This window comes from Oncorhynchus tshawytscha, unplaced genomic scaffold (assembly GCF_018296145.1).
Source record: "Oncorhynchus tshawytscha isolate Ot180627B unplaced genomic scaffold, Otsh_v2.0 Un_contig_4866_pilon_pilon, whole genome shotgun sequence".
In the NCBI taxonomy this organism is placed as follows: Eukaryota; Metazoa; Chordata; class Actinopteri; order Salmoniformes; family Salmonidae; genus Oncorhynchus; species Oncorhynchus tshawytscha.
This window is the reverse complement of record NW_024609783.1, coordinates 358,707-371,808: the sequence shown is the minus strand read 5'-3', so window position 1 is coordinate 371,808 and position 13,102 is coordinate 358,707. Positions and strand designations below refer to the sequence as shown.

Here is a 13,102-nt window from a genome sequence, read left to right as displayed (position 1 = left end):
ATACCAGTAGATGGACAGACACACTATACCAGTAGATGGACAGACTATACCAGTATACCAGTAGATGGACAGACACACTATACCAGTAGATGGACAGACACACTATACCAGTAGATGGACATATACCAGTAGATGGACAGACACACTATACCAGTAGATGGACAGACACTATACCAGTAGATGGACCAGATGGACAGTAGATGGACAGACACACTATACCAGTAGATGGACAGACACACTATACCAGTAGATGGACAGACACACTATACCAGTAGATGGACAGACACACTATACCAGTAGATGGACAGGTAGATGGACAGACACACTATACCAGTAGATGGACAGACACCTATACCAGTAGATGGACAGACAGTAGATGGACAGACACACTATACCAGTAGATGGACAGACACACTATACCAGTAGATGGACAGACATACCAGTAGATGGACAGACTATACCAGTAGATGGACAGACTATACCAGTAGATGGACAGACACACTATACCAGTAGATGGACAGACACACTATACCACTAGATGGACAGACAGGACAGACACACTATACCAGTAGATGGACAGACACACTATACCAGTAGATGGACATACCAGTAGATGGACAGACTATACCAGTAGATGGACCAGTAGATGGACAGACACACTATACCAGTAGATGGACAGACTATACCAGTAGATGGACAGACACACTATACCAGTAGATGGACAGACTATACCAGTAGATGGACAGACACTATACCAGTAGATGGACAGACTATACCAGTAGATGGACAGACACACTATAGATGGACAGACACTATACCAGTAGATGGACAGCCACACTATACCAGTAGATGGACAGACTATACCAGTAGATGGACAGACACACTATACCAGTAGATGGACAGACACACTATACCAGTAGATGGACAGACAGACAGACTATACCAGTAGATGGACAGACACATACCAGTAGATGGACTATACCAGTAGATGGACAGACACGCTATACCAGTAGATGGACAGACACGCTATACCACTAGATGGACAGACACACTATACCACTAGATGGACAGACACACTATACCAGTAGATGGACAGACACAGTAGATATACCACTAGATGGACAGACACACTAGATACCACCAGTAGATGGACAGACACACTATACCAGTAGATGGACAGACACACTATACCAGTAGATGGACAGACACATACTATACCACTAGATGGACAGACACACTATACCACTAGATGGACAGACACATACCAGTAGATGGACAGACACACTATACCAGTAGATGGACAGACACGCTATACCACTAGATGGACAGACACATACCAGTAGATGGACAGACACACTATACCAGTAGATGGACAGACACATACCAGTAGATGGACAGACACACTATACCAGTAGATGGACAGACACACTATACCAGTAGATGGACAGACACTATACCAGTAGATACAGCCACACTATACCAGATGGACAGACACACTATACCAGTAGATGGACAGACACACCAGTATACCAGTAGATGGACAGTAGATGGACAGACTATACCAGTAGATGGACAGACACACAGATGGACAGACACACTATACCAGTAGATGGACAGACTATACCAGTAGATGGACAGACACACTATACCAGTAGATGGACAGACACACTATACCAGTAGATGGACAGACTATACCAGTAGATGGACAGACACGATATACCAGTAGACAGACACGCTATACCAGTAGATGGACAGACACACTATACCAGTAGATGGACAGACACACTATACCAGTAGATGGACAGACACCAGTAGATGGACAGACACTATACCAGATGGACAGATGATGGACAGACACGCTATACCAGTAGATGGACAGACACACTACCACTAGATGGACAGAGATGGACAGACACACTATACCAGTAGATGGACAGACACGCTATACCACTAGATGGACAGACACACTATACCAGACTATGGACAGACACTATACCAGTAGATGGACAGACACACTATACCAGTAGATGGACAGACACACTATACCAGTAGATGGACAGACACACTATACCACTAGATGGACAGACACACTAGATGGACAGACACTAGAGATGGACAGACACCAGTAGATGGACTATACCAGTAGATGGACAGACACACAGTATACCACTAGATGGACAGACACACTATACCAGTAGATGGACAGACACACTATACCAGTAGATGGACAGACACCACTATACCAGTATGGACAGACACACTATACCACTAGATGGACAGACACACTATACCACTAGATGGACAGACACACTATACCAGTAGATGGACAGACACACTATACCAGTAGATGGACAGAGATGGACAGACACTATACCAGTAGATGGACAGACACAGATGGACAGACACACTATACCAGTAGATGGACAGATACCACTAGATGGACAGACACACTATACCAGTAGATGGACAGACACACTATACCAGTAGATGGACAGACACGCTATACCACTAGATGGACAGACACGCTATACCACTAGATGGACAGACACACTATACCACTAGATGGACAGACACACTATACCAGTAGATGGACAGACACGCTATACCACTAGATGGACAGACACACTATACCACTAGATGGACAGACACGCTATACCAGTAGATGGACAGACACACTATACCAGTAGATGGACAGACACACTATACCAGTAGATGGACAGACACGCTATACCAGTAGATGGACAGACACGCTATACCAGTAGATGGACAGACACACTATACCAGTAGATGGACAGACACACTATACCAGTAGATGGACAGACACACTATACCAGTAGATGGACAGACACGCTATACCACTAGATGGACAGACACGCTATACCACTAGATGGACAGACACACTATACCACTAGATGGACAGACACGCTATACCACTAGATGGACAGACACACTATACCAGTAGATGGACACACTATACCACTAGATGGACAGACACTATATACCACTAGATGGACAGACACGCTATACCAGATGGACAGACACGCTATACCACTAGATGGACAGACACACTATACCACTAGATGGACAGACACACTATACCACTAGATGGACAGACACACTATACCACTAGATGGACAGACACACTATACCACTAGATGGACAGACACACTATACCACTAGATGGACAGACACACTATACCACTAGATGGACAGACACACACTATACCAGTAGATGGACAGACACACTATACCACTAGATGGACAGACACACTATACCACTAGATGGACAGACCAGTAGATGGACAGACACATACCAGTAGATGGACAGACACACAGACACGCTATACCAGTAGATGGACAGACTATACCACTAGATGGACAGACACCACAGACACATATACCAGTAGATGGACAGACACTATACTATACCACTAGATGGACAGACACGCTATACCACTAGATGGACAGATGGACAGACACACTATACCACTAGATGGACACACTATACCACTAGATGGACAGACACACTATACCAGTAGATGGACAGACACACTATACCAGTAGATGGACAGACACTATACCACTAGATGGACAGACACTACCACTAGATGGACAGACACACTATACCAGTAGATGGACAGACACGCTATACCACTAGATGGACAGACACACTATACCACTAGATGGACAGACACACTATACCAGTAGATGGACAGACACACCATACCACTAGATGGACAGACACGCTATACCACTAGATGGACAGACACACTATACCACTAGATGGACAGACACACTATACCACTAGATGGACAGACATGCTATACCAGTAGATGGACAGACACACTATACCACTAGATGGACAGACACGCTATACCAGTAGATGGACAGACACACTATACCACTAGATGGACAGACACACTATACCAGTAGATGGACAGACACACTATACCACTAGATGGACAGACACACTATACCAGTAGATGGACAGACACACTACCACTAGATGGACCACTAGATGGACAGACACACTATACCACTAGATGGACAGACACACAGACACACTATACCACTAGATGGACAGACATGCTATACCACTAGATGGACAGACACGCTATACCACTAGATGGACAGACATGGACAGACACGCTATACCACTAGATGGACAGACACACACTATACCACTATGGACAGACACCACTAGATGGACAGACACACTATACCACTAGATGGACAGACACGCTATACCAGTAGATGGACAGACACACTATACCACTAGATGGACAGACATGCTATACCAGTAGATGGACAGACACGCTATACCACTAGATGGACAGACACGGTGTATCACACCAGGGCTATAGTGTATCACACCAGGGCTATAAGAATTGAACCTAATGGACAAGGGGCCATGAAATTTGGTATGTAAACCTAATGTATATGTCCTTAGAAGCTGTGTGAATATAAAGTCACTGCAACCTTAGATGGCAGACCAGTTGGTGGCACTATAGATGTCATTGGCACCACTATAGATGTCATTGGCACCACTATGATGTCATTGGCACCACTATAGATCTCATTGGCACCACTATAGATGTCATTGGCACCACTATAGATGTCATTGGCACCACTATAGATGTCATTGGCACAAGTGGCACCATAGGATCTAGAGGAATACCTATTGATCAGGTGGACTTTGTTTCATGCAAATGAATGTTAATTTAAATGATGAAGATAAACAATATGAAATATCTTGTATTTTTTTGTAATCTTGTAGTATTTCTGTATTATCACATATTGTTTCCTTTTTATGTGGCTTTGCGCAGTCGGCGTATATAACACTCAATACATGAAGGAATGGCTGTAAGAATGATTACCTGCTTCGTTCAAAATAACCAACCTACATTACTAGACTAAACTTCACTTGCATCATCCTTGTGGTATTGAGATAACCACGGTAATGCTTTCACTGATGACACATAAAGGAAGATAGCTCCCACATGATAGAGTGCTTGCTTTGTTATCTAACTGATCTGGTGTCCTTTCTGTCATCCTGTGAACCCCGTTCATTGCTGCTCTCTGCTATTTTTCCAATTTCACATTGGAAAAATGTGAAAATTGAATTGTAATTTCAGTGTAATTGACCCCAACCGTGCTGCTCGCCATGTATTCCTTGACAGAAAATACTGTCAGATAATTTGTTACCAAATTAAATGTTATTCTGCCTTTGTATGTAAATAACAACTGAGAGAGTTGAAATGTTTATGACCGGTGCGTTTTATTAAGATGAATTGATAACTTAAGATTAAACTAAAAAACACAATTATACAATTGATCAATCTGTACAAAACATAAAACCGTCCGTATCGACTACACCCTCCCCCTCCCCCTCCCCCTCACACATCATCCTCCCCCACACACATCATCCTCCAAATGCATTGAAATGACATCGTTTGACTTTTCCAATGTTTTCCAATGGAATTACAATCGGTTACAGTGACAGCATTTCATTATAGTTCAACAACAATCATGAACCGAAAAAACAACAGTTCATTAAAAAAACTAAAAAACAATGGAGGTATATGAGAAGGCCTGAAATCAATTTTCAAACGAGGACAAAAAACCAATCACTTCTCTACACTTCCATAGACTGCTAGTCCGAAATGGTATCCTATATAGTGCACTACTTTTCACCAGATCCCTATGGGCCCTGGTCAACAGTAGGGCACTAGATAGGGAATATGGTGCCCTAGTTGTGTGTTGACAGGCTGACAGTACCGTCTGTTAGATAACGCCATTGGTACTGTCAGACGGACTCACACACTCAACAGCTACCTACCTTTGCTTCTATACACACGCACGCACACACACACGGGGCCTCAAGCGCTATATTTCCATGGTTACAATACCACCATCACACACAGATACAGCTACGGTAGGAGTTCAACAGAACACACTGAATTAGCCTGGAATCACAACTGATTTGGCTACATTTCACTGTTGTTTCAAATGGTGAGCGCAGCACTCGAGTCTGGTTTAACCAGGCTAACGCTGAAATATTAGGAACGTGACTTAGCAGGAACCTCTCCGTCCTACATCAGTGATGAAGCAGTGGAACTATAGATGGGTTGGTTACCTGGCAACGTTACAACGATGATGTAAACTGATTTATGGTTTTTCAATAAACATTTAGAGACTAAATATAGTTTACACGTTGTCCTATAATCCTACGATTGTAAGCCAACCCCGTCAGTTTCCTGCCTCTCGGATGCGCGCGCCAGGGTCGGCGTCAAATTCCATTTCAATTCGTAAAAAGTAAACAATTCACAAAAAAATGTTTTCATTGAAAAGAGAAATTCGAACTTCCAGAATTGACTGGAATTGAAATGGAATTCACCCCAACCCTGGCATTGGTTTTGTACGTAAACATCCCACCCGTATACAGGATATGTAGTGACCATTAGTGCCACCAGGAATGTCATTTTAGTTCTATTTCTGGTGGTAGTAATATTAGCCTGGATCCCAGTCTGTTTGTGCTCTCTTCCCAACTCCATATGGAACTGTCATGTAAAACATGGTTTGGCTTGACAATGGACTAGGCGAAAACAGACCTGAGACCAGGCTATAGTAATATCACTACATTAGAGGCAGATCTGAGACCAGGCTATAGTAATATCACTACATTAGAGGCAGATCTGAGACCAGGCTATAGTAATATCACTACATTAGAGGCAGATCTGAGACCAGGCTATAGTAATATCACTACATTAGAGGCAGATCTGAGACCAGGCTATAGTAATATCACTACATTAGAGGCAGATCTGAGACCAGGCTATAGTAATATCATTACATTAGAGGCAGATCTGAGACCAGGCTATAGTAATATCACTACATTAGAGGCAGATCTGGGACCAGGCTATAGTAATATCACTACATTAGAGGCAGATCTGGGACCAGGCTATAGTAATATCACTACATTAGAGGCAGATCTGAGACCAGGCTATAGTAATATCACTACATTAGAGGCAGATCTGAGACCAGGCTATAGTAATATCACTACATTAGAGGCAGATCTGGGAGCCTCAACGTTTACACACATCACTGTTCCACTGCCTAAAGCAAGTGGCTTATAGAGAAGAGAGGATATACATGAAGGGGTTAATATGGAACAAGCAGACCTCAGCAGAACAGATATCTACTACTACTAATAATAATGACCTAGCTACGACCTAGTAAGGCATAATAATCATTTTGGTTGGGACTATATTAATGAAGTAGAAAGCCATGCACTGTGTTGAAGTAAGAGGCAGCTTGGTGTAAACAGGCTTTAATGTGACGGACTGTGATAACACTGGACAACGTGATAAGAGCCAGATAAGATCTGGGCAAAAAGTACATAACTGTGTCTAAAAATACTTTTAAATACTTCATATTTGAGAAAAGACTGGGAAATAATTTTAAAAGTATTTCCAAGTATTTTGAGGTGCGCGTGATTTAGTTTGGTGGGTTTGCACTTTTGGGACTATTCTGTTGGTCCCATTGAATAAGGCAAACAGAATCAGCTCAAGTATTTAGAAGTATTTGATCCAGGTCTGTCTGGTGATAGCTGGAGCTATATAGAGGATGGTTGGCCAGTAGGGTACGTTCTATGGTAGATGGGAGTAGAGGTGGATAGTAGGAACATTCTATGGTAGATGGGAGTAGAGGTGGTTAGTAGGAACGTTCTATGGTAGATGAGAGTAGAGGTGGTTAGTAACTGTGTCTAAAAATACTTTTATGGTAGATGGGAGTAGAGGTTCATATTTGTTGGCCAGGGATTTTAAAAGTTCTATGGTAGATGGGAGTAGAGGTGGTTTAGTTTGGTAGGGTTTGGGAGTATTCTGTTGGTCGTTCTATGGTAGATGGGAGATGAGGTGGTTAGTTGACCAGTAGGAACGTTCTATGGTAGATGGGAGTAGTTAGGAAACGTTCTATGGTAGATGGGAGTAGAGGTGGTTAGTTGAGTAGGAACGTTCTATGGTAGATGGGAGTAGAGGTGGTTAGTTGGCCAGTAGGAACGTTCTATGGTAGGAAGTTCTATGGTAGATGGGAGTAGAGGTGGTTAGTTGGCCAGTAGGAACGTTCTATGGTAGATGGGAGTAGAGGTGGTTAGTTGGCCAGTAGGAACGTTCTATGGTAGATGGGAGTAGAGGTGGTTAGTTGGCCAGTAGGAACGTTCTATGGTAGATGGGAGTAGAGGTGGTTAGTTGGCCAGTAGGAACGTTCTATGGTAGATGGGAGTAGAGGTGGTTAGTTGGCCAGTAGGAACGTTCTATGGTAGATGGGAGTAGAGGTGGTTAGTTGGCCAGTAGGAACGTTCTATGGTAGATGGGAGTAGAGGTGGTTAGTTGGCCAGTAGGAACGTTCTATGGTAGATGGGAGTAGAGGTGGTTAGTTGGCCAGTAGGACGTTCTATGGTAGATGGGAGTAGAGGTGGTCCAGTAGGAACGTTCTATGGTAGATGGGAGTAGAGGTGGCCAGTAGGAACGTTCTATGGTAGATGGGAGTAGAGGTGGTTAGTAGGAACGTTCTATGGTAGATGAGAGTAGAGGTGGTTAGTTGGCCAGTAGGAACGTTCTATGGTAGATGGGAGTAGAGGTGGTTAGTTGGCCAGTAGGAACGTTCTATGGTAGATGGGAGTAGAGGTGGTTAGTAGGAACGTTCTATGGTAGATGAGAGTAGAGGTGGTTAGTTGGCCAGTAGGAACGTTCTATGGTAGATGGGAGTAGAGGTGGTTAGTAGGAACGTTCTATGTTAGATGGGTGTAGAGTTATTGGATTTTAATGAGTGGTAGAGGGAGGCACTGAGAGTGAACAGCAGCTAACCTAAATAATGTGACCCAGTATATGGATGTGTCTTCCTATTCCCTATCTAGTGCACAACTTTAGATCAGAGCCCTATTCCCTATATAGTGGTACTACTATAGACCAGAGCCCTATTCCCTATATAGTGGTACTACTATAGACCAGAGCCCTATTCCCTATATAGTGGTACTACTATAGACCAGAGCCCTATTCCCTATATAGTGGTACTACTATAGACCAGAGCCCTATTCCCTATGTAGTGCACTACTTTTCACAAAAGCCCTATGGGCCTGGTCAACGGTAGTGAACTAATAGGGAATAGGGTGACATTTGGGACAAAGATTTAATCTATGTATTTAAAAAAATGATGTTTTACTAACAGATGCTTCTTGACATGAATGAAAACTGATAGACATTCTGATTATGAAGACGTGTCATAACGAGACCAGCAGTACAAGACTAGATGACCACCATGATTCCTAGACCAGCAGTACAAGACTAGATGACCATCATGATTCCTAGACCAGCAGTACAAGACTAGATGACCATCATGATTCCTAGACCAGCAGTACAAGACTAGATGACCATCATGATTCCTAGACCAGCAGTACAAGACTAGATGACCATCATGATTCCTAGACCAGCAGTACAAGACTAGATGACCACCATGATTCCTAGACCAGCAGTACAAGACTAGATGACCACCATGATTCCTAGACCAGCAGTACAAGACTAGATGACCACCATGATTCCTAGACCAGCAGTACAAGACTAGATGACCATCATGATTCCTAGACCACAAGACTAGATGCCAGATTCCTACAAGACTAGATGACCACCATGATTCCTAGACCAGCAGTACAAGACTAGATGACCACCATGATTCCTAGACCAGCAGTACAAGACTAGATGACCACCATGATTCCTAGACCAGCAGTACAAGACTAGATGACCACCATGATTCCTAGACCAGCAGTACAAGACTAGATGACCACCATGATTCCTAGACCAGCAGTACAAGACTAGATGACCACCATGATTCCTAGACCAGCAGTACAAGACTAGATGACCACCATGATTCCTAGACCAGCAGTACAAGACTAGATGACCACCATGATTCCTAGACCAGCAGTACAAGACTAGATGACCACCATGATTCCTAGACACAGCAGTACAGCAGTACAAGACTAGATGACCACCATGATTCCTAGACCAGCAGTACAAGACTAGATGACCACCATGATTCCTAGACCAGCAGTACAAGACTAGATGACCACCATGATTCCTAGACCAGCAGTACAAGACTAGATGACCACCATGATTCCTAGACCAGCAGTACAAGACTAGATGACCACCATGATTCCTAGACCAGCAGTACAAGACTAGATGACCACCATGATTCCTAGACCAGCAGTACAAGACTAGATGACCACCATGATTCCTAGACCAGCAGTACAAGACTAGATGACCACCATGATTCCTAGACCAGCAGTACAAGACTAGATGACCACCATGATTCCTAGACCAGCAGTACAAGACTAGATGACCACCATGATTCCTAGACCAGCAGTGATTCCACCATGATTCCTAGACCAGCAGTACAAGACTAGATGACCACCATGATTCCTATGATTCCTAGACCAGCAGTACAAGACTAGATGACCATCATGATTCCTAGACCTAGACCAGCAGTACAAGACTAGATGACCACCATGATTCCTAGACCAGCAGTACAAGACTAGATGACCACCATGATTCCTAGACCAGCAGTACAAGACTAGATGACCACCATGATTCCTAGACCAGCAGTACAAGATTAGATGACCATCATGATTCCTAGACCAGCAGTACAAGACTAGATGACCATCATGATTCCTAGACCAGCAGTACAAGACTAGATAACCACCATGATTCCTAGACCAGCAGTACAAGACTAGATGACCATCATGATTCCTAGACCAGCAGTACAAGACTAGATGACCATCATGATTCCTAGACCAGCAGTACAAGACTAGATGACCACCATGATTCCTAGACCAGCAGTACAAGACTAGATGACCACCATGATTCCTATTGAATCGTCTCTTGTCAGCAATTCATTTCATATTATTTATTTATTCTTTTCACATTTTGATATTTCGTCAAATAAAATACATTAATTAATATTCTCTGGTATCTGACTGTCGGCTGCATAGAATATAGTATAGCATCACATTTACACTAGATGTATACATGCATATTCAAGAGAAGTTATTACTTGAAGAGAAATACCTAGAATGTGTTGGTTAGTCTATATGTTGTTAACATATTTTATAATGTTTACATATTTTCTGCTTTACTCATCTCATATGTATATACTGTATTCTATTCTACTGTATTTTAATCTATGCCACTCTGACCTTGCTCATCCTAATACTTTTATATTCCTTAATTCCATTCTTTCACTTTTAAATTGTGTGTATCATTCGCTATTATTGCGCTGTTGCACAAGCATTTCACTCCAACCGCAATAACATCTCCTATACATGTGTATGTGACAAATAAAATGTGATTTGACTTGATTTAAAGTTGGTTTGGCCAGAACACTACAGTGGGTATCATTATTCTGTAGTTTGATCACGTTGAAAATAAGAACCTAATGTGTAATTTGACTGACTACTAATGCTCTTTCAATTCCAGTCCATTCACAAAGTAAAACAGAAATACACTATTCTCTCCCATGTTTTTCCAATGAGGAAAATGTGCAATTGGAATTATGGTTTATTTTCTGAATTGAAATGGAATGACCTCCCTGACTGACTATAATGCTAGTCACTTCCTGATACAGACATCTCCGACTATGTTTTTAAAGACGTCTGTAACTATGTACGCTCAATTTATCCAAGAGAGTTCAGAGATGTTTAATGGATAAACTTCTATGTTATTTCACCACGGTCACCGTCTAGCCAACTGCATGCTCTGGGCAATGGTAGTGTTCCACATTCAGTCAGAGAGTTCTGATAACTCAGTCAGAGAGTCCTGATACCTCAGTGATAAATTCAGTCCGAGAGTTACGATAACTCAGTCAGAGAGTTACGATAACTCAGTGATAAATTCAGTCAGAGAGTTACGATAACTCAGTCAGAGAGTACCGATAACTCAGTCAGCGAGTACCGATAACTCAGTCAGAGAGTACCGATAACTCAGTCAGAGAGTTCCGATAACTCAGTCAGAGAGTTCCGATAACTCAGTCAGAGAGTTCCGATAACTCAGTCAGAGAGTTCCGATAACTCAGTCAGAGAGTACCGATAACTCAGTCAGAGAGTACCGATAACTCAGTCAGAGAGTACCGATAACTCAGTCAGAGAGTACCGATAACTCAGTCAGAGAGTACCGATAACTCAGTCAGAGAGTACCGATAACTCAGTCAGAGAGTACCGATAACTCAGTCAGAGAGTACCGATAACTCAGTCAGAGAGTACCGATAACTCAGTCAGAGAGTTCTGATAACTCAGTCAGAGAGTTACGATAACTCAGTCATCTTTTAAACCAAGATAAAAATAACATGCGAGGCAGCAAATCGGTGCCATGAAGTGACATCGTCATCATCATCATCATAACATGCTAAGCTAACCTGCCACAGACTGACTGACTAAACAAAGTGACAAATACTGTGTCCCAAATGGAAGCCTATGGGCCCTGGTCACAAGTAGTGCACTATATATGGGGTTCCATTTGGGACAGGTTTAAAAAGTGTTTTTTTACAAAGCTGTTGTTCCTCTACGTGTTAGGTACTTTGATGCCTGCCCTGTCTGTCCATTGGCATGGTTGAAGCCATCCGCAAACAGATCTAATGCCACAAGTCTTCACTTAAGCTATTTACAGCAATCAGATCAGTTGTCAAACTCCACCTATCGACAGGGACCAGGGAGCATACATTCTATCTAGTACACTGTGCTTAAATACATCCACATGTTTGGAAAAAACTACCGTTGTCAAACATGACATTATACTAAAGAGAGAGGGAGGGAGCGAGGCTAACTGATGGGAGGAGGGGGGTCGTAGACAGATACACATCAGAGCATTCTCAGTGTGCTTTAAATACATACACGTTAGTAGGAAATATGATACAATATTTGAAGACAAAAAAAAACATTTAAAAAAAACAGGTAAAAAATAATAATTGAGGAACACACAAAATGGAAGTTATAAATTGAAGAAAATGAAGAAGATAAAAAAAAATCAGATGAATATATTAAGACATTTCTGCGTAAGACATG

General features: G+C 42.5%; 1 protein-coding gene across 1 annotated transcript; it reads right to left on the bottom strand.

Annotated features, from left to right (window-relative positions):
• Positions 1-8,542: 8,542 nt before the first annotated feature.
• LOC121845858 lies at positions 8,543-12,363 on the bottom strand. The gene is made up of 4 exons (XM_042318028.1): positions 12,350-12,363; positions 10,485-10,523; positions 9,680-10,407; positions 8,543-9,623 (listed from the first exon to the last, which is right to left on the bottom strand). The coding sequence occupies exons 1-4, from the start codon at positions 12,361-12,363 to the stop codon at positions 9,265-9,267; spliced, it is 1,140 nt and encodes a 379-aa protein (XP_042173962.1). The 3' UTR covers positions 8,543-9,264.
• Between the last annotated feature and the right edge of the window lie 739 nt (positions 12,364-13,102).

Bases quoted from the DNA above. Each gene is read 5' to 3' on its own strand.
- LOC121845858 (XM_042318028.1), bottom strand. The intron at 10,408-10,484 runs GTCTAGGAATCA...GAATCACTGCTG, and splicing joins CATCTAGTCTTGTACTGCTG to GTCTAGGAATCATGGTGGTC. The intron at 9,624-9,679 runs GTCATCTAGTCT...GGAATCATGATG, and splicing joins CTGGTCTAGGAATCATGGTG to GTCATCTAGTCTTGTACTGC.